We start from the raw sequence: 23,736 nt of genomic DNA, 5'->3' as shown, positions 1-23,736 counted from the left end.
AGATTATTAGATATAATTCCTGATTTTTGGATATTACTAACCCCAAATGCAGTTTTCAATCATAGTGACATTATTGAAATCATATTCCATGATGTTATTGACTAATCTCAAACTTTTTGTTTCTCAAATTTAATTAGATACCAGTGTAAAACATGGTTGGCAAGTACCACCCACCCTCCCATCTAAAATTTTGAAAAGCAACTGTAAGAGATATTCTTGAACTGTGCACTTCAGTTTGGTTCTTTAGCATATAATATATCTAAGAGATGCATGCAGTCTCCTATATCAAGTAGTGCCTTCACTCTTTCTTTCTAAGTATATGAAATCTGGGTCATCATTCCCTAGTCACATGAGATTTGATGTATGTAGTTGTAACCAAGATAAGATTAGCTCTCATGCCTACCATCCCATATGTCAGATCCTTCTCAAGAATTTAGGTACCAACGGAATGTCCCGCAGGACACCGGGACGGGGTACCATCCCATATGTCGAGACAGGACCATCCCGCCATTGTCCCAGTGTCCCAGGTGGAATGTCTTGGGACGTCCCCTGTCTCAAGTATTGAGATGGGGCGGGATAGTGGCATGTCCCATTCCATGAGAAAATCAGGACAGTCCTGTCCTATGGGATTTAAAACGTTAATTCTTTTATTTCTAAAAATTGTCTAGACTGGAAAAATGCACCCACACACATGCACGCATGCATGTGCGCGTGCACATAGAGAATTTTAGAGGTTGACAGCATAGTCAAGAGTTCAATAGGTCTACATCTATTCCACTGAGTTGGTCCAACATCAGTGAGATAACTCTCAATGGTTTGAGCTTAATGAAAATGTATCCTTTCTATCTCTTAGTCTTCCCCTTCTTCATCAACAAGCTAGCTAGCATCAAGCAAATTAAAATAACAACAACAAGAACAACAGATTGTACCATTTTATAGACCAAATCAACTAGGTCCATATTATCACTATTTTTAAAATTTAAACATTTCATGCAATTGGATGAAGAATTTTCAATACAAGGTTCCTTGAATCCCTTGAAATTAATAGGTTACAACCAAAAATAATTAATTGTACTTATCATTTTCCATGAAGCAATATATACCACATAACTAACAAGATGAATGGCATGCAATACCTCACCCAAAAACAAGGTTTGAAAACCCTGTTTTGATTTTGCTATGGACCAATCGAGTATCAATTTCTGCAAATTGTTTTAGTGGTTTTACTCCAATTTGGTTAATTGTAGCTTAAAGCATGAAGGAAAAAAACCCAACAAGTCAACTAAAATTAAGGAAAAGCCTTACAATTCAAGAAAAATTAAGTCAAAATAACTTAGACAGCAATTTTCTAGCATACTGTTTACAAAAATGGTAAAATTCTAACATAATTTTTCACCGTATCATGTCCTTGTCTTGTTTGATGACACAATTTAGTCGTCCATGAAACCCGAGCTCAAGAATTCTAAACCTTTGTCAAAAAAATTTCTTTTATAAAACTTTAAAACTTGATGTCATATTGCTTTTAAGTCTTCTAGAAGCTCACAAATAATCTAGAAAAAAACACTTATCATACAAAGAATTGAATAACAAAATTCAGCGAACCAATCTACATGCACAATAAAATTTGGCATTGTAAATCAGTTTTGAATGGAAGTCTGAAAGCTACCATATTTTTGAATCACCTCCAACCATAATTAAAATGCATTTATTTTTGTCTCAGAGTTTCAGAAAATCTTCAAACCATGAAAAGAATATATTGTACAATAAGAAAACGTCAAAAAAAAGGAGGGGGTTGGGGGACATGAGATTCAAAACTATCCTCAAATCTAGGATGAGAATTTGCTGCCAAATTTTGTTGCTTTAATTAAAAGCATAAACAATAATGGAGTAATTAAGATCAGTCACCGTAGTGCAAAAGAGACAACACAAAATAGTTAGATATACAAAGGAGTGATTCCGAACTTATAAGTACATATGCCATGCATGCGTAATTTCATGCACACGTGCAATATGGTTTCCTACAATAGAACTCTTCATTACATCCATGTGGTCATTGCCAGTTGCCACTGAACACCCTCAACTCACAATGAAGGCAAAAAGACACAGCTGACAAATTAATCATCAATCAGAAGAGGAAAATGAAAAGCTTTTCCTGACCCTCTTTACATAGAAGACAACCTCAATTGTCATATTGCTGACAATAGTAACATCAAAAGCCCTTGTTATAAAGAGACCCTAATCCACCTAAATGATCATATTGCCAGATAAATTCCAACATCTTCTATTCCCATTACAACATTCAACATTTTTAAGCTTTAGCAGCACCATCAACACTCCTTTCCCCCTCCTCCTCTCTTGACTAAAGATTATATTGCTATGGTGGTCCATCAGCAAGTTCAGATCAAGACGTGTCAAGCTCAATCAGGCAATATAAACAAAGTCCCAAGCCCCATAGCCCCACCTGATCTAGTTTGCAGTCTCATTAAAATTCAATTAATTTCCATGGGTATAGTGTTGCCCATTTGTTTTTTCCAACAAATTCAATATGATCAAATTAAAATTGAGAACATTTCAAACCTATAGTTTTCAGTATCTCCACACCAAAAAAATATGGAAATAAATAATTAAATAAGGAGGAATAAAGATTTTACATCTTAACCCATATTTTCTCAGGTAGCAAGTTTCATCAACCACCTTCTCAACTGATATACCTTACAACGTCAGGATCATTATCATATCAATACCTACTTGAGTTACAAAGTGCTAACCTGAAAGACAACAGGCATGACTGGCCAAGCAGGTGACTTTTGATAACACGCACACCGCTCAAACACGAACTGTACAATAAGTCCTACCAGATATGGTGCCAGAGTAGTTGAAGCGGCTGGCCCAGTACATGGCCAAACCATGCCCATTGTTACAAGAGGAATTATCAGGCTCAGTACCAAAAGTTGCAACAGATGAGACGCGAGAACCATACTGGGTTTTTAACCAATAATTATTTCTAGGTGTCTGCACAGGTCTCCAGACAAGATCCACTAGCAGAACAAAAATTGCAACTCCACAATAGAAAAGAGCTTCTGTAAAGAACAATATAAGAAAATCTGCACATGAAGAACGAACAAGGTTTAATATGATATATAGCTTGATAAGTCAATCAGCATAAGCATGCAAAAATTCACATAATTAAGTTACATACACCAAGTAATTTTTTTTCCAAGCCACATTTACAGGAAGAGATGTATCATGTAACAATAGTCAATAGCAACAGGAAAAACTCAACCTTATTGATGATTATTCACATTAAGTTGAAGTGTTAGCATATATAACCTAGAAGCCAGAAATCTGAAGTTGCATGAAGCTGGAGAAGGTAAAAGCAAAAGGACAATTGAGATGGAATCATGGTGGAGCACATCAAGTCTCTGGATAAACTTTCTAGTAGGGTGGCATACTTCATGATGCAATAGAAGTTTGGCTTGACTAATACAAGAAGACAAGCTCAGCCCAAAAGAAAAGACAAAAGTCACAAAACTTTGGTTCACCCAAAATGGAGTCATGGTGTTCATGGTCTAAGGTGACTAATGATAGAAAGCAAAAAACTAAAGAGAATTTTTCAGTTCTTGTCCTCAGACTGCAGGCTCGTAATACTAAAAGCAGGGGTAAATAAGTCACATTTCAATCACACTTGTAACTCCACAGAAATGATTAGAAGAAAGATGTCCACCTAATGATGGGCAGGTTTACAGCACACACAATAAACCTATTTGATTCCTGCCTTTTTGCAAATAATATTTCAAACACATGACTTGGATGTCAGGACCATCCATGTTTTCTCGTGAAATTTCACAACTGATAGCCAACCAATTACATTGATGTAATATGAGAGGCTGCATTAATTGACCACAGTTTGAGCCCCTTTCAGAACTTTATATAAATATTAATTGCTGTTCCATGTTTTACAATGTTGATACATGTCATTCTGCATGGTTGCCATGACGACTTGAGTATGCAGTTCCATGTACTGTCTGAAATTGGTATATATCAACTTTAAGCTATGGTTCAATATGCCATAGAACAGAGTAATATGTGCAAGCACATGGTTGATGAGCGCATAAATCAAACTGAGCCTACTCAAACTTAATTATCTCATTGAGGTGGGTATGGGTTCTTACACATTAAGTTTCTTGTCATGGTGTCAAATTCAAGTTTATGAGACCTGTATCCCGGCCACTTTTATTAGCAATTTATCACTTTTCTCAAGGATCTATGATCTATGTTACATCAGAATTCAGGTACATGTATCGGGTAGAAGTGCCTCAAGGAGTAAAAATCAATGTTGAATCTTAGGATATGAGGATTCAGCCAAAAAGGATCTAGAGATGCAGCTTGGGGAGGGCCAACTTATGCCCAGCCCTAATATTTGGGCAGGCTTGGCAAATTTGCAATACCTTCGCTGGTATTCGGCTTTGCAAACCCCATCAACCTAAGTCTATCCCATCCTCTAGGCCCCTGTTTATCAGTGAGGCCTTGAAGCCCTCACAAATTGTTCATTTTCGTCGGCATTTTTAAGGACTGTAACATAAGATCCGTGAGATAATTTTAGCTTAAGAACACATTTTTTTCACAGTGGTTCTTGAGAACACTTTTTTTTTTTTGTAGTGGTTCAACAAGATAAAGCTATTAGATAGATTAGACCGAAATAATCTATTCTAGACATCCATGTTAGTGACACAGTTAACAGTCACTTCGGCTCCTAGGCGACTGCCTAGTCAACAGAGAGGCATAGAACACCTAGGTGACCATCACCTATGATGCTGGAGCTACCTAGGTTTTTGGGCACTAACCTCAATGACAATTTTCTAGTAGGCACTCTCATACTATTACGCATGCTTGTGAATGTTATTGTATACAATGGTTCGTTGAACTGGACCATACCACCCATTACAATGCATACAGTACCATATAGACAGGAAATTTAGACTCGATATACCCACCATACCAAGCATTTGTACCACGATACATGTTATAATGGCACTCAGTATGGGGTTTAGTGGTTGGCTACCAGTATCAGGTCTAGTACCAAGATTGTAAACCTTGATTATAAACATAACCATGTAAATGCATATAGATCTATGCATGCATACATGCATGTACCTTTATATGTCGATGTCTGAATGTAGTGTCACTATGTATATCTTTTACATCTTGTTATCCTTGGGATATACTTTGCTAAATCTCATTTCACAAAAACATACCAAAATTCTTTTTAAAATACCAGACCTAAACTCCAACCGCGAGCTGGTTGGATGAAGAAAGAAGCTCAATCTTTGCCATGTATGCTAATATAGATTTCCAAACTAAAAAATATATATCAAAAATTGTTCTTCATTGTTGTTGAGTATTTATAGAAAAAATTCACTATGAATGATATAAAGCATGTCAGAATGTTAGTACAGAATATGGTATTAAATAAAGTAAATGTACCAACACATAATTAAATAGTATCTATACTAAATTGCCTAGGCAATTTTCATGCCTAGGCAATCACCTAGTTATAGGCTATGTCTGTCACTTGGTTCACCTCAATATAATCTCACCACAGTTTTTGTCAAATCATCTGTGACCTTGTTGGATCAAATATCCCAAACTCATTTCACAAAATATATAGATTCCTATGATTTCATCAGCTAACATCACAGTCATCTGTTTCCTTGGCAAAAAACAGCACATATTTATTTGTTAAAAAAGTCAAAATGGAGATACACATACCAAGCAAGAAACCAAATGATGTGTAAAACTTATCTGTTTTAAAAGCAAATAAATATAACTGCAACATCAACATATTTAAAAAAAAAAAACTATAACAGAAAAACCACTTAAGTATAGTACCTGTTAGTAGAGAGGCCTCAAATATGGTAGAAAGTATTTTCCGTAAGTAAAGTGACAGAAAAATCCAGAAGGCTACCAAGACAGTTGGACCAATAAACCAGAAAAATTTGGATGTTTCCTTGCTTGGACTAGATCCAAAAGTTCCTTCCTTGCTTTGGTAAGGAAAACCAAGGAAAGAGGCAAACCCTGGTTTTCCTGCAGTTCTTTCAGTAAGCTGAGATGGATTGCTTCTTAAAGAGTCATCTTTGGAAACAAACTGCAACACTTCTGACTCTGAAGTAAACAAATTGAGCTTAGTGAACAATGGTTGTCCCTCAGAAGTAGCAGAAAACATCGATTGCCTTACTAGAAACCCTTTCCTTGACTTAGCAGATTTTTGTACAATCTGGCCTGATTTTCCCACATAAATTGCACAGACACAAAAATACTTGTCAAAACTATAGAAAGTTGTAAATGCAAAATTTTCAAAAATCTTACAAAACATGACAGATTAAGAATGACACCTTCAACGTTACTTAGCTTCAGCATCCCATATTCTTTCCCGTCAGAATATCTACATGATGCCAACTGAAGGACGTCAAAAAAGAAATGTTCCTTCAATTGAGAAAGAGCAGAGGTTATAGAAGAACAGTGGACAACTTGAGCACAATTTTATATAATTGTGATAACTAGCAACAAACACAATGTATAGGAACAAAATGAGCAAAATAATGCAAAGCACTGGCAGCTATTTTCATATAGATATTGGTCAAAGATGCAAATAATTAGATTAAAAGGAAAACAACTCCAAAACATAGGCCTTTTTAGTAGTCAGGATCTTCTAGTCACTTCAAAACTGTAATCTTATGCAAAATGTTTAAAAGCCTGAAACAGCATGGACAACACCAATTTAGAGACCACAAACTTATATCTCAGGAGCCACTTGGTTTTGCTTTCTACTTTTCTGTTTTTGTTTTCAGATGAAGAAAATTTACTAGACAAGACACCCTCATGATGAAACCCTTCTGCTTTTCCAAATTGTTTGGTCAAAAACTTTATAGGCTTTGGAAGCAAAGCATCGTTGCTTTCAGAAATGAGCGAAAGCAGAGAGGTAGGTTTGGTGTGAAAGTTGTCTTCCACATCAAGCTCCATGAGGGATTTCACTAACTTGTAGAGACAAAAAAAAAAAAAAAAAGGAAAAGCTGCAGTGTCTAACAGCTCCTTAGCTTTCCAGAAATACCTTTCTTTCTAAATCGGAAGATTTGTACTTGTTTATTGATTCAGTTCAAGTCTGATTTCAAGACTAGTAAAGGATTGACCCTATGATCCTTCACCAATCAACAAAATCCAGTAAATTTGAATTGATTGCTCCAGCATGGTGAATAATTCCCAAAATCACAACTCATTTCATTGTCAGAGTTATCAAGAGCTTGGTTTTTAGTTTAAGCCGGTTTTTTTGGTAGGAGGAAAAAAAAAAGGCCAACTAATGGAGCTTAATATAACTTATTTTGGGACAGTCACATAATTTGGTTCCGTCTTTAGGTAGCTTTTGTTTAATCCTGTCGATGGATGACTAGTCCTTGTAGTGGCTTCTATTAGTCGGTCGCTTTTTTCCTGGCTAGGAGTTCTAGAGGATTTCAGACGGCAATTAGGTTTTTTTTTTTTTTTGATGAAGTCCGCAACCGGGTTTTAAATCTAATAAACGGGACTTGCCGCCAGCTATTGAGGTTTTGGAATTTGTCTACATGTTATTAGTGAAAGAAAGATAGAAAGAAAGTTCCTGGGCCTGCTTCCCTTCTTCCTCGTTCTTTATCAGCTTCTTCTCTTTTTGTCTAAAAATTCTTTTCTATTTTCTTTTCTTTATTTGAATCTTCTTCTTTTCTTCTTGTTATTTCTCCAATCCTTCACTTCCTCCTCCTTGTCCCTATTCCCTCTTTTTTCTGTCGCACCGCACGATACTTTTCTAGTTCATCAAATCAAAGAAAAGGTCGAGAATAAATCTATTATCAGATTCGAGGCAGCTTTATATATCAACAAAAAAAAAAAAGCAAATAAAACAAAGAAACAAGAAGAAGCAGCTTGCCTTTAGATTCTTGTGAAAGGAAGCAGAACAGGAACAGATGGAAGGCGAGGCGAAGGAGGCCGAAGGCCCCACAGCAACAGCCATGTACTTTTTCCCCTACTCTTCTCCTCCTTGAGGCCAAAATCTACCGGCTTAGCAGCTCGGAGCCAGCGCGCTTTGGGGAATCTGAGGCCAACCCATTTGGGTTTAGCGGGGAAAATATGGAATCGGACAGGAACTCGAGAAGTCAAAGTGTTTTGGGTTTTGGCGTCCCCCGGAGTGAGAGAGAGACTGCGCACGACGGAGATTTGGTAACCTGAACTAGTTCAGACGTCCCGTCCAACTTCAAAAATGTTATGTTGCTTTTAAAAAAATTAAAATATTATTATAAAAAAATAAAACATAATAAATAAAAAAATAAATATAAATAATTGAAAAAATAATTTATTAATCTAAGGCTGCAATTGGATTGGATTGATCCTCTCCTAATTTACTGAAGTTGTTTGAATTAGGGTTGTATTAAAAATATTTACATCAAAAAAAAATATAAAATAAAAATAAAACATGTGACGAACATTGACTCACTACCTTAACATAGATACAAACAAATTTGGACAAAATCTGAAACCAGTACACAACAGGATTTCGCATCGATTTTTAAATTTAAAGCATAACTTTACTTCATTAGTAATTTTTAAGGCCTGATCATTAATTTGTATGGATCATGTCTTGTTTATGGTTGTCAACCAATTTTATGGAGAGAGATGTTATTGGTACTATCTTTGTTTTGTTATTTTTCTACATGGTATACTTACAGTATGATTAAATGAGTAATATGTCTGTATTTCTCATCATATGTGCAAGATTCTTGGCCGAATTTAACCTAAAAGTTAAATTTATCGACAAATATATATATATATATATATATATATATATATATATATATATATATATATATATATATATATATAAAATCTAATCCAATCTACTACCCATAAAAAATGGTTTAACCTAAATTGTTCATCGAGCTTGACTCGCTTGCAGCTCTCATCGGAATAAACCCAAAATCTTGCCAAATAAGATAAGCCATGCTTCCCATTCAATGGGCTGGTATGGTCCTTCGAAGTTATGGGTTGAGGCTTGGATGATCATGATACAGAAAAATAAAATGCATCTTTTTTTTTTTTGGTAAAATAAAATGGGAGTGAGAGGGAGATGATCCGACGCATCTATCTTCTCTGAACATGACTATAGAGCTCCAAACTTCATCAGAGAATATTTAATTTGAGGCCGAGTTTGGATGAATAGACGGTTCCCTCCTCACCATATGAGCAAGCTTAACGGATAAGTACGTCATTCTTGTACCATCGAGGGCCAACGAACCAAATGTCATTTTCGAGCCGTCAGGATATGCTTCGTTCGACAGCCATTCACATCCTGATATTTAATTGCAGTCCGGTATCTGTCAATGATTCGAATTCTGATCATGCCGTTAGAAATAAAAGCCCGTTCTGGAATGCCACCTCAGTGGCGAATGCATCTCCTTCAAATGAAGGAACCTGTGCGGTTGCATCTTTCTAATTTGCCAAGATGTCAGTGGTTTTATTCCTCCTGCAACTTCTGGTCGTGGTTTTAAATTTAATCAATAGTTTACTCACTCTCCTCTGGATAAGGTTGAGAGTAACCACGGGACCCAGCCATGGGGTCAATGCGGTAGATTGTATAACTAGCCGATGTCTTAGTTCTTAATCCTCTGTTCCAATACAGGAGAGGTGAGTTCCCTCTGATCCTCCTCCAGTTAATCCCCACAACTTGGAATATTCATGGGCTTGCACTTATTGGCAGCACCCCAAGCGGTTTCCATTGCCGTAGCTCCAATAATATTTCATCTGGTATCTGGAGGGGGGCCGGTCTTTCAGAAGATTTTTTTTTTTTTTTTTTTTTTTGATAAAAGCTTTTCAAAGATTATGTTTTCAATATTTTTGAATTCTCTTTAGTTCTCTCTGTTTTTATGGGTTAGTGAGTTTGTTGTCTTTGGTTCTGTTTGAGAAATGTTGTAACTGCTACTATTATCTTCTTAATGCAGCAGTGTATCTGTGCCTTGTTACCAAAAGAAAAAAAAAAAAGACTTCTGTTGGAACGAGTACAAATGATGTTGTCAGATTCATATATCAACCTTGAATAGATGGGAAATATTATCATTGGCTATGAATGTTATCCTTTGATGTAACAACATTCATATTTTGTTGTTGTCTCCTTTTTGGTGTAACAACATTGACTATGAATGTTGTTGCTTATCTGATCATACATGCGTAAAGCATCATGGGTTGAAGTCTCACATGGTGGATTTCGAGCAATGAAACAAATGTAGACTCTCAATTTTGATGCCTTGAATTTATATGTCATATAATACTTTGTTTTATGGGGTTGAAGGTGCTGGTTTTTTAATTTGATGCCTGCAATTATTTTCTGAAAAATATCTCGGCTACCTTGCAGGTACCATTCGATAAATTTGATTCTGATCTATTGTCCATGATTGAATGCTTAATGTAAGTTCTTTGCAGCCTATTATTTGTTTAGATTCTTATGAAATCAAATTGACAGAGTTTCTAATAATGGATAGCCTGAGAAAACATCCACCAAATGTATGTATGTCAAACGGTCATATTTTGGCATTTTGTATCTGGTTTATAGTTTGTGTCTAACCGACGCACATATCTTTTTGGAGAATACCAAGTGACGCAGATATCACTTTCTTTCTTGGCACACTTTCATGGGCTTTTGGAGCTGCCTTGGTTGTAGGTGAATATTCATGGACAGCTGAACTAAGACTTCTATCATGTAGAGTTTTGGTTTGAAGAATATGGAGGTTAACGGACTTTTCATATATTCATCCCACAAAAGATAACAATTAACAACAAATTGATAACCATAGAAACTTCAACCTAGATCAATTAATATGGACCTAAATTGATAAAGAGATTTGTCTAGTAGTAGTTTGATTAATATTATTAGCAGTTAACTAATGAGGTAAGCATGGTCTATCTTGATTCTCTTGAATATTTCAGGACCTTAAATTTGCTGGGTCTTCTAGAGGCAGTGAAAATGACAGCATTGAAAGAGCATTCTCCGCAGCTACATAGATTGTCTTTAAGACTGTCACCATATAGGGTTTTAATTTTCTTTTATTTATTTATTTATTTATTTTGATTGAAAGGGCTGCGAAGGCCACCCAAAATTTGATTAGAAACTTAGTAGAACAATATTTACAAAGGATGTACAGGGAGATACAAAAAACTGAGAAGAGCAAACAGGAAAACAGCTAATGCATGGACAATATAAGAAAGCATAGAAGATTAAACTAGAAACTAACAGATGGGGAAAGGAACAGCCGCACCAGGAGAATGAAATGAAGAATCCTAAGGCAGACGAGCAAAGTAAGCCAGCCTCAAGTCAATCTGCTGCACATTCCACCCAACTTTGCACACCAAGTAGCGGCCCAGCTCCCCCACCACAGCAGCCACATTTCCAGCAAAATGGAGCTGTAGCAGACTTCCAGCTAAGAGGAACAGCCTTTCAATCTTCCAGCAGCGCCACGTAGCTTGGAAGGGAGTGCCGTTGAAGCATTCCTTCAGTATTATTCTTAAGTTGTCAATAAGGTGATGAGAACTTCAAAGATAACTACTAGCATCACGTCACTTCTCGAACTCTTTTTTTTTTTTTGAACTTTTTGAACTCTTACAATGCTCTTGAAGAACTTGAAGGAGGCATCTCTTAGACAAGGATTTTGGCGTTGTGGAAATCCACCAACAGCATATGCCGTCTTTGGTGGAAAATGTTGAGAGAATGACTCCATTATTTTCTAAATTTATATACAGCCTCACCTTTTTGACTCACAGAGATCTTGCATGGAGTAAAATTAGAGCTCTGTATTTCCTAGCACTATCACTCACATTCTGTACCTCCGGGCCTCCGTTGGAGTTTGCATTGCACTGGGGGACTTTGCTTCTCACAGGATTATCACAGATCCTGGTTTGTGTAATCTTAGCTTGATTATGAACCTTATTAATAGACTGAAGAGAAACAAACTAATGTCCAAACCAAAATTCTTAGTTAGCTTTATTTGTACTTACACATTGTTTCTGATGCTGCACTTTCATATACCTACTTTGTCTCCGTTGCTTCTATTTTTCATTTTCATGCTTGAGCTTAGTATTACAAATATTCTCCATAAGTATTCTGCCGATGAAAGAAAAGAAGATAAGTGAGTGCAATATGAAATCCAAGTCTACTTATCAATAGATTATCTCTTTTCTGTTTCAACTTACATGCAGACCTCTTTTTTTTAACTGTGTTGAAGGACTAAGTAGAAAAAGTATAGACCACTACAGTGAAAATGGTGAAAGGCGACGCTAAAAAAGGCATTTTACGACGCTCCATAAAAGGCATTTTACAATGCTAATAAGCGTCGTTAACAAGCTTTACGACGCTTCAAAAAGCGTCGCGAAAGCGTCGTCTATGCAAGAGTGGAGACAAAAAGTGCCGACGCTTTTTAAAAGCGTCGCAATAATTTTCCACGATGCTTTAAAGCATCGTAAAAATATCTTCTAACGGTGCTTTTTAGCGTCGTTAAAAACAACGCATCCTCCTCTCTACCAAGACGCTTTTCGAAGCGTCGGCAGTTAAGTCATTAGCGACGCTTATAAGCGTCGTTAAACAGTGTATTAACGACGCTTATAAGCGTCGTTAAGTTTTGTAACAGAAAAAAAAAACATACAGATTTTATATACAAAAAAAAAATACATACATTCCTGTACAAAATTATATCAATTATTCAAACATAAACCTGTACAATCACCACCATTCACACCAAAAGTAAACTTCAATAGCAAATTTAACCAAACCAAAAGACATTGTTTTATATAAATAAAAACAAAATACTAATCGTCCATTACAATCAAGAGTAATATAAATAAATATAAGAATACAATAAAAATAAAATAATATCAATCTGCAGGTGGATGGTAGTCGCTGTCTCTACGTGACGTGCCGCTGTCTCGACGGGTGTCTGATGTGCCAAGAGCCTACAAGAAATATATCAAAAGCATAATTTGCATATCTATAAATAAAAATATATAGATCATTAAATTAATACAAAAATATATATTTAATAATATGTGTTTACCTGAGATAGGCCATACATCTCTAATAAAGATGTAAGTCGATCAATCTGTCCCCTCATGGTCTGCATCTCGGCACGGCTCTGTCGCATCTCCTCCATCTCAGTGGCACGACTCTGTCTAATCTCCTGTATCTCCACCCCGAGTCTGCGGATGCGTGAATCCTGAGCATCTGCTGCAGCATGCTGCGTATATCTACTAACCTCAGATAACTGAGTGGGGGTGACTCCTACTCCATAACCCCTCACTCGGCCGTAGCGCTCTGGTCCCATCAATTCTGTGAACACCTCGACCTCGATACGGCTCTGCTGCGTAGATGCTGCAGACTCGTCGTCATGCTCCGCAATGAGAGATATAGCCCTCTCCTGTATTTATTTTGAAAACAAGAGTTATACATTAATAGCAAACAAAATTAAATTAAAATCATTACAAAAAATAGAATATTAATAATGCCGTACATATAAATCTCTCGACTTATCTCGAACAAAAGTACCATCCTGATGAGTATGAGTCATCCGGTAAAACTTCACTTTACCGGGTTCCCTCCCATGCTCATCCACCTACACAAATAATTTCAATTTTAAACAAACAGTTATAATAATTTAAAAAAATATATGAGTATCATGATACAGACATGTTCCATGATACATAATGATATTAGTTATATAAATATTTCAACATAAAAATTAAAAGTTAATTATGAAAGTTTAAGGAACATACAAACTCCTGTCAGAATCGTGCATAACTCTTCGACCCCGATGTATGAGGAACAGACTGAGCTGCTCGTGCAGCTCTACCAATAGCAGAATAAGTCTGTAAAATAAAGTAAAGAACTTGTTATATGTATAATATATAATATATAATATAAATCAATATTTTTATAAAATATTTTAAAAAAAAGATAATGAGCAGATAATATACCTGTGCCCTCTCGGAGAACCAATAATGAACCAACTTCATCCACTGATGAGGGGGTACATCAGGAGGACAATTCCTAGCAACCTCCTCCTCTGTCATACCCTGTCTCATATAGTCCCTCTTCAATTGTGCTCTATATTCTTTCCATTTGCGGTTGAGAGGCTTCATTACAAAATCATGAGTGGATGGAGGGAGAACAAACTTGCTCTATAAAAAAAAAAGTTAAATGAAATAAATTATATAAGTGATTAACAATTAATATACAGTATGAATATCAATTCATTACCTCTATAACTCGGAGGAGCTCAACTTTGTATGTTGGAAGCATGTCATTCCATTTTGCATAGCCCAACGGACATAGCTGAGGCCTCCGAGCAACAGTCCCCAAAAATGAAGTCAATAAGCAAGCAGCTTTCTTAATTGGCTGACCTAGCTGATTGCACTCCACAACAATTCTCTCGCCCTCACGCATCTGCCACACATCTCGTACTACCGTGGGTCCGCGTCTGGGGCGTACTCTCCCGGATCCGTCTGTAAAAAATATATAAAAATAACTATATCATAAATATACATAAAATAAAATAAAAATAAAATTACATGAAAGACAATATATACCCTGCACGTGTATCTCATCATCTGGCTGATGAACAGGAGGATCGTGCTGTGCTGATGATGAAGGACAGAGCTCAGAATGCTGTGCAGCTGAACTGACCTCAGGCTGCTGTGCTGAAGAAGACGTACCAACCTCTGTCTGTGAAAACTGAAACCGCACATCAGCATATCGTCTCCTGCGACGCATGATGTCACCTAGCATTTATATAAATAAAAGGTAGAATCAGTTAATATATGGAGTAAAATAACATAATAATTAATACAAAATATATACATCATAAATAATTATTACCAGTAACAATCAAGCAGTAGTATTTCTTTCAAATTCTGTCCTAACCAACATCATCGTAGCATTTAAATCATTAGCTGGCACAAAATTGTAGGGCATACATTGTGTATAAGTGTCATCGTCATCATCCTCCACTTGGTTTTCCATATCATATAATTCTCTAGGTTTTGTTTTGATGACAGTAAACCAATTTTTATCTTTTGCGTCTTGTACATAAAATACTTGACGAGCTTGAGATGAAAAAATGAATGAGTCATCTTTCAATAACACACCAGTGTGTATCAACTTTGAAAAATTTACAAGTGTAAATCCATTTGCATCTTGTTTCAAACCCCTTGGTGAGTTTATGTCTATCCAATCACATCTAAACAATACTACTTTAAATTTTTCATAATAATCCAACTCATAGATATCTTTAAGTGCACCATAATAGAATTTTCCATCTGCTTCCACCATAACACCGCTATTCTGTGTTTTTCTAAATTTCTTCCGTTCTCTAGTATGAAATTTAAAGCCATTAATTATGAAACCGTTATATCTATTCACAATCTTGTTAGGTCCTCGAGCAAGAGCTATTAGTTCATCTGAATTATTTGTCTCCATCATCTTTGATACCTAAAAAAAAATGATATGACGAAATGCTGTTGAGTTATCTGATATTAAATATGTATCAAAAATTAATGTATCCCATAATTAAATATAAATCACATCTGATTCGAAAGCCACATAGGGAATAACTCGATCAACCATCACTGTTCAATCCTTGCATTAGGATGAATGTTATGATTGGCTCGTCTCTGATAAATTAAAAATTCACTGCATAAAATATAAATATATCATTTAGAATATTATATCTAATATAAAATTTAAATCTTGATATCATGCCTTAAATATACTAACCTGCGATGGTCAGATATTATGTCACTATGAAGTAACACATAACGATGTGCTTATGCTAAAGATTTTTGATCAAGTACAATACTTTCAGCTCTTCCCAAAAATTTTTCAGCAGTTAAGAACTTATACAGTTATGCATTCTCCACAAAGTCATTATGCCGTTGAGGTCGACTAAAAATAGTCTCTACACCTTGAAGATATCTTGAACAAAATGTCAAACATTCATCCGCAATATATGCTTCAGCAATCGAGCCTTCGGGATAGGCTCTATTTCGCACATAATCTTTAAGACGCACAAGATATTTTCAAGAATTAAATATTTATTAAAATATCAGTATGCTGTTGTTTCTAATAAAATTATCAAAAGATTTAAGGTTTGCAATAATACCTCTTAATAGGATACATCCATCTATAATGTACCGGTCCACCAACTTTAACTTCTGAAGCTAGGTGAATGAGCAGATATACCATAATAGTAAAAAATCCAGGAGGAAAATTTTTTTTCATCTGGCAAAGTGTAATTACAATATCGGATTCTAACTGATCAAGTTCCCGAGGATCAATAACTTTTGAACATAATGCCTTAAAGAATGACGATAATCGAAGTACAATTGCAACAACTTGTTTCGGCAATGACGATCTTAAAGCTATTGAAAAAATATCTTACATCAATATGTGACCATCATGACTTTTAAGATTTGAAAGTTTTCGATCCTTTAGATGCACACATCGTGAAATATTTGATGCATATCCATCAGGTACTTTGATACTTTTCAAAACTCTCAAAAAATTATCCTTTTCTCGAGCAGACATTGTGTAACATGCAGGAGACACATACATTCTATCATTAGCAAGTATTTTAGGATAAAGTTTCTGTCGGATACCCATTTCTTTTAAATCAAGACGCGCCTTCATGTTATCTTTACTCTTTCCATCAATGTTTAAAAATGTTCCAAGTAAATTATCACAAACATTCTTCTCTATATGCATGACATCAAGATTGTGCCGAATAAGATTATGTTTCTAATAAGGTAAGTCAAAAAAGATACTTCATTTTTTTCATAAATATTTACTGGGCTGTTGTGTAGATGCTATCTGTGTGTCTTCCTCATTTTCATCCTCGAAATAATTGTCTGGATCTTGAAACACCTCTGCATCTATAGTACTGATACTAACTTCCTCTGGTAACCCTTCGTGCATTGAGCTTTCAACATCATCCCTTCCTCTTTTTTGAGAGGACTTTGAGTGCTTACCATAGCTGTAATTGATACCATTCATTTATCTATGAACATCAGTTCTAGAAGATGGAATAGGGGCACATCCCAATTTCATAGTACCATCAAACAAATCTTTCTAAAATCGAAACGGATGATTTGCTTCCAACCATCGACGATGTCCCATGTAACAAAATTTACCTCCATATTTTAACCAAATTGAATGTGTTGAATATCCACAATAAGGACATGCGACCCGTCCCTTTGTACTCCAGCCAGATAAATTGGCATATGCTGGAAAATCATTAATAGTCTATAACAAAGCTGCCCGTAGTTTAAATGTTTGGCCGTTTGAAGCATCAAATGCATCAACACCCTCCCACAACTGTTTTAATTCCTCTATTAAAGGCTGTAGGAAAATATCAATATCATTGCCTGGACCCTTATCTCTTGGAATAACCATTGACAAGATAAGTGATGATTGTTTCATGCACATCCACGGTGGTAAATTGTAAGGTATCAAAATGACTGGCCAAGTGCTGTAGGTAGAACTCAGGGTCCGAAATGGATTGAAGCCATCTAAAGCTAAGCCAAACCTAACACTACGAACATCAGAGGCAAAATCAGGATGCCTATCATCAAATACTTTTCATTGAAGACTATATGCTGGATGTCTCAACATTCCATCCTTTGTACGTCCTTCATCATGCCATCTCATTGATGAAGCTGTTTTTGATGATGCATAAATCCTTTTCAATCTAGGTATAAGAGGAAAGTAACGCAATATCTTGGTCGGTTTCTTTTTCCTCTGCGTTGCATCCAATTCATTCAGTACATCATCTCGATCTTCTTTTTGTGTTATCCATCTTGAAGATCCACATACATTGCATGACTCTTGATTAGCATTTTCACTCCGATATAACATACAATCTTTCAGACAACTATGAATCTTTTCGTATTCAAGATCAATTTCTTTACTACTTTCTTGACTTCATAATACGATGGTGGTAAACGAGTGCTTTCTGGAAATACATCCTTTAATAACTTGAGCAGCATGGTAAAACTCTTTCCAGACCATCCATTCAAATATTTTAAATGAAATAAATATACAAGAAAAGAAATCTTAAAAAATTTCGTACAATCCGGATATAACTCTTCATCTGCATCTTTCATTAAAGTGTGATAACAAGCTGTCTCATCATTAGATGTATGTATAGGCTCCTCAATATGCATACGTTTCGTATGCGTACATCCATCAAACATCCCAACTGTTTCTTGTATACTATTGGATTCTCCTAAATTTTGAACACCGAGTCCAAAAGCATCTATGATCAAACCCCTTATATCATCATCTCTTGCAGAATTGTCTTGTAGGCTAGTGGATCCAAAATGAGTCAGGGGTTGGTTACATGATGATGGGAACATAGATTCTCCATGAAAAATTCAGTCGGTATAACCTCTTAAAAAATCATTCCATACCAAATATTCTTCAACAATTTATGGATCTAAAGAAGAACTATTTACACATTTCTGACATGGACATAAAATCTTTCCATTCAAACTACTTTTCTCCATACCAAATTTAATGAAGTCATGAACTCCATCTAAATATTCTTTATTATTTCTTGGTTTATTTATCCAACTTTTATCCATTGTAGGATAAAAATGATCGAACTTGCAATTTATCTAAAAATAAAAAAAATTATACAATCTATATTAATGCTATGAGTAAAAAATATCAGTCATTTCATAAAATCCAAAAAAATAACAGCTAGATAAAGTTTACATAGTAAATATTTGCTATCATCAACTAATAGGTAAAGAAAGTCCTATCCCATTCAGAAAATATATTAATTCTATAGGTCAATTACAGAAATCAAATGATATGCAACAAGAGCCGAAAAAAATTTCGGCAGTATTTCTCCTTAGTTCTTCCGTATAGGAAGAACAAAAGAAAAATACCATTCGAAATTTTTTTCAAACCCTCAGCATACCATTTGATTATGGTAATGACCTATAGAATTACTCACATTTTTCAAACTGTCCATACTAGATAATCAATTGATCAATGTACATAATTCTTTTATCCGTACAAAAATAAATAAATATACGGATATAATAGAATATGTACATTAATCAAAAGATGGGTCTATAATTCTATGCAATGTAATTTTTTTTAAAATTAATTCATAATTAACATTGCCTGGCATGAAATTCACAATCATCACAAAAACATCCATGAAAATCTACTTAGCATGGATTTTAAAATTAAAATCCATGCTAAGTAATTTTTTTTTTTCAAAATGAACAGCGTGGAACAGCTGCCTACCTAGCAGAAGAATATTGTACAGATGATGAAATAAGTGCTAGCAAAGAACCAGATCTTCCTTTCTTTGATCTTGAGATCATATTGCCTGCCACAAACAACTTCTTAATTGAAAGTAAAATTGGAGAGGGTGGATTTGACCCTGTTTATCAGGTAATTATGAAACAGCAATGTGATCAAGATATGCAACTTATATTTATTATTCTATTTAATTTTATATAATATTTATAATTTTTTATATAAAATTCTAACTTATCATAAAATTCTGAGTTTGACTATTACTGTTTATCTGATGTACATCAGGATATGCAATTTATATTTATTATTCTATTTAATTTTATATAATATTTATAATTTTTTATATAAAATTATTATATTAATCTAATTATTAATTTGATTTATTATATATTTAATAATATCTTTAATTATATAATCATGAAATTTAACTATAATTTATATATATATATATATATATATATATTTATATCCATAATTTTAGTATCCGAGTTATATCCAAATCTATTTAAAACAGATATGGATATGAATTTTTACATATGACTAATATTTATAGTCATATTCATCAAATAAATATAAATATACCAATATCTCATCATATTTCAATCTTAGTATTAGATGATGGATTTTAAAGCATTTGCAATTGGTCAAGTGTAACATAATATATCAGTATTATTTCTTTTTCTCATCTGAAAAAAAGATTAAATTATAATAAAGTAGTAAAGTAGGTATTAAAAACATGCACTTGCATGGAGACTCAAAAGCAAATAATAAATCGAGTCATGGGTGAGATCTTGAGGCTTACCCATCACTGGCCGAGTAAAATTAAGCCCATTCTACCAAATTTATTTTTAATTTTAATCACTAAGATCCTTCTCCTCCATTTCCTCTACTCCCAAATGAAACATTTCTAGCAAGAGTTGACTATAACCAATCTCAATAGTTCCAAGTGAAACTATAACCAATCTCAATAGTTCAAAGTGAAACCCCTCATCCACCTCTACAATTTCTTTTCCCTTTGCTTTTTTCTCTCCTCTTCAAAAACACAAAATACTGACCGTTGAAGTTCATCTGAACTTGATGACTATCTATAAGAACGTTCCGTTCCACTCCGCTGATCAAAATCCAAAACTATGAGAACCTCTCTCCACTTGTTTCATGATAAGCAAATTTATTTTTTTCCCCCTTTATGGATTTCTGCCACAAATCCAATATTTTTCCTCAAACAATTATACAGTGATCCATCACATGGATGCACAACTAGTGATCGAACAAGTTTCATGGAAAACCGAAGCCACTGATCTTCAAGAAGCCAAAAATACAGGCGAAAACACCAACAAAATGATAGCCAAAACCCACAAGATTGATCGCAAGAAATATAGTTTGGAAAACTGAACAGAATCAAAGATTGATCAAAGTTTTCTCACCTTTCTTTCTCTGACATACGGCGAACAACTCTGCCAGAAAAGAAGAATTTGGAAGCCCGTTCGATCTTTCTTTTACGACATAAGCAAATGACAGCAGAGTATATAATTTACGGCACATACATCCAAATTTTATCAAAGTAAAATTCCAGATTCCAACTTATCATAAAATTTTTGAGCCACAAACAACTACCAGTCAAACTCAGAATACAGATCAATGCTGTGTACAAGTAACTCAATCAGATAGAGAACATACTTGCAGAGAGAAAAACACGAAGCAAATCTAAAATTGCACATCTAAGCCATTATAAAAAGAGTCATTCGCATGATTAGATCAAAAGAAACAGGCAACCTATCAAAACAGTTGGAAATTGAAACCAACCAACGATCGCCGGGAGGGGGGAGGGGAGGAGGGCCGGTGGGGAGGCTGCTTCCAGGAGGGCGGACGGCGTACGGCTTGGACCACACGGGTGCAGCGTCGACGGATGCGGCAGCAGAGGGGAGCGGCGGACGGCGGTGCGGCGTAGACGGCGGGTGCGGCGTGGATGGCGGGCGCGGTGCCGGCGGTGGAGATGGAGGTCGGCAGAGGAATGGGTGGAAAGGGACGGCGGTAGATAGATTAGGGCACAGGAGATTGGGGGTATTAAACGAACCTAACGACGCTTTTTAGCGTCGTTACATAATGACGTAAAAAAGCGTCGGCATTTACTTTATTTAACGACGCTTTTGCTAAAAACGTCGGCGTTGACAATGCTCAAATTTTACGATACTTTTAAGCGTCGTTAAAAGATGACGCTTTTTAAAAGCGTCGGTAGGTCAGCACAATCTGTCGATGCTTTTCAAAAGCGTCGATAAAAAAGATCACTAAACCACTTTCTTACTGTAGTAGACTCACCGTGAGTGTGAACAAATTATTGGGCTTGTCTTTTCAATTTTATACTTTCGAGCCAATTCTGGAGTCAATATAGTCGTAACAGCCATACGAATGGCTGCCCTCTTGCTTTCGGGCATTTTGTCATTTTGTACGCTTAATGTGGAGACCCTAATGTTGCAGTGAGTGAAAGGGTCTGCACGAGCTTGTACGCTAATGTATGTCTTTCTTTTGCCCTTTCTTTTTCTCTGCTATTTCCTTCACTTCTTCCCTTTATTCTAATATTTATTTTTCTTGTCTTTATTTTCCTCTTTCATATTTGTGCCATCAGGTTCCCACCAAACTTTCGGATTTCTTGTTGCTGTCGTCGGCTTAGATCCATAGCATCGTGCCAGAGCAAGATTCTATTTAGTGTATCATGAATTCTATTGGTGCAGAATTTCGTCGATGCCGGAGAAGCTAGAGTCGAGGAGATCGCGGCCGCCGTCGGGACCTGCAAGAGAAGTCTAAACCGGAGTTGGACGTGCTCCGGCAAGATCCTCCGACGCTCAAGTTAGTACTCTGCCTCAACAGAAATGGAGTACTCGAATGAAATTTTAGCAGAGTTTTGAGATAGAGTTTAAAGCTTAGAGGAGAACGTATCTGGGAGTCTCTTTTATAGACGGAAGAGCGTAACCGCTTGACAGTGACGTCCGTAACTACCTGGTAGTGGGCCGTTCAGGGCCACGTGGAGTTTACTACGGAGAGTGGAGTAGTGGGACCACATGGAGTCTGTTACAGAGAGTGGAGTGGTGTCCATTGTCGCGACTTGCCGGAGAGTGGCGGGGCGACGTGGGGTTTGTTACAGAGAGTGGAGTGATGTTCGTTGTCGCGACTTGCCAGAGAGTTCGGGCCGGACGGCTGAAGCTCGGTTGGGACATCTAGTGGAGCGGAATAGCTCTCCATCTCAGCAATCTAAGAGAAGCTTGGATGTTTCTGAGATTGCTGACGGGTTAACTGTGGTTGGATGCTGTTGGTGCTGCAGACGGAAGTCATTTGCTGTAGAAGCTCGGACAGGAACTGCCTATTGGAGAAGTCCGGCAGGAGTTCGATTGCTGGAGAAGTCCGTCTGAAATTTGTATGACGTAGAAGCTTGTCTGAGGGCTGTCTGCTGGAGAGGTCCGGTTGCACGAGGAATCTGACTGAAGGTCGGCCGATAGAAGAGTCCGGAAGGCGTTGCGGAAGTTCGTCCGCTGGAAGAGTTTGGAGGATCCTGTTGAAGTCCGGTTGGCGCTGTTGAAGTCCGGCTGGCGCTATTGAAGGTTGATGGGTAGAGAGGTATGGAAGACACTGGAGACGGTCGGTCATTGTAGAAATCCGGCTGCTGGAGCCCGTCCGTCGTAGAAGTTCGTCTGGAATCCATCCGCTATAGAAGTTCAGACGGAGTTCGATTCTTGCAGAAGTCCGGATGGAGACCGCTTATTGTAGAAGCTCGGTTGAAGTTCGTCTGTCATAGAAGTTCGGAAGGAATTCGCTTACAGTAGAAGCTCGGATAGAATTCGCTTACAGTAGAAGCTCGGATGAAAGTCGCTTGCTGTAGAAGCTCAGATAAAATTCGGAAGGCGGTCGACCACCGTAGAAACTCGGATGGAGTCTGATTACTGTAGAAGTCCTGCTGCTGGAGAAGCTCGGTCATTGACGAAGTCCGAAAGAAGTTCGGAGTAAAGTCGATCATGGTTGAAAGAAGTCTAGAAGAGATTCGGAGAGTAATCGATCACTGTAGAAAATCGGCTGATAGTGAAACCCAGAAAGCATTTGGAGTAGTCCGGTAGAAGAATGGAGGAGCTCGTTATTGGAGAAGTCCGGATGGCACGATAGGAGTTCGTCTATTGGAGAAATCTGGAGGACACTGTGGAAGGTCGACTGCTGGAGGAATCCGGACGGTATTGTGGAAGCTCGGACAGCCGGAAAAGTTCAGATAGGCGCCGCACAAGGTCGGAAGCCGGAAGAGCCCTGGGAGGGTCGGCCTCTTACGAACTTCAGCTGGGGTTATTTTATACCCAACAAATTCCTTGATCAGT

General features: G+C 36.5%; 1 protein-coding gene across 1 annotated transcript in view; it reads right to left on the bottom strand.

Moving 5' to 3' along the window:
- The window catches only part of LOC105046274 (uncharacterized), a 10,010-nt gene extending 1,759 nt beyond the window's left edge, over nucleotides 1-8,251 (bottom strand). The window contains 5 exon segments of the mRNA XM_029266167.2: nucleotides 2,769-2,948; nucleotides 2,950-3,104; nucleotides 5,890-6,279; nucleotides 6,393-6,483; nucleotides 7,952-8,251. Coding sequence (XP_029122000.1) covers nucleotides 2,769-2,948; nucleotides 2,950-3,104; nucleotides 5,890-6,279; nucleotides 6,393-6,483; nucleotides 7,952-8,035 — 900 coding nt within the window. The 5' untranslated portion in view covers nucleotides 8,036-8,251.
- Nucleotides 8,252-23,736: the final 15,485 nt, after the last annotated feature.

The sequence above is a fragment of the Elaeis guineensis genome, chromosome 2 (assembly GCF_000442705.2).
Source record: "Elaeis guineensis isolate ETL-2024a chromosome 2, EG11, whole genome shotgun sequence".
Lineage (NCBI taxonomy): Eukaryota > Viridiplantae > Streptophyta > Magnoliopsida > Arecales > Arecaceae > Elaeis > Elaeis guineensis.
The sequence above is the reverse complement of the archived record's forward strand: the minus strand, read 5'-3'. Positions and strand labels throughout refer to the sequence as shown.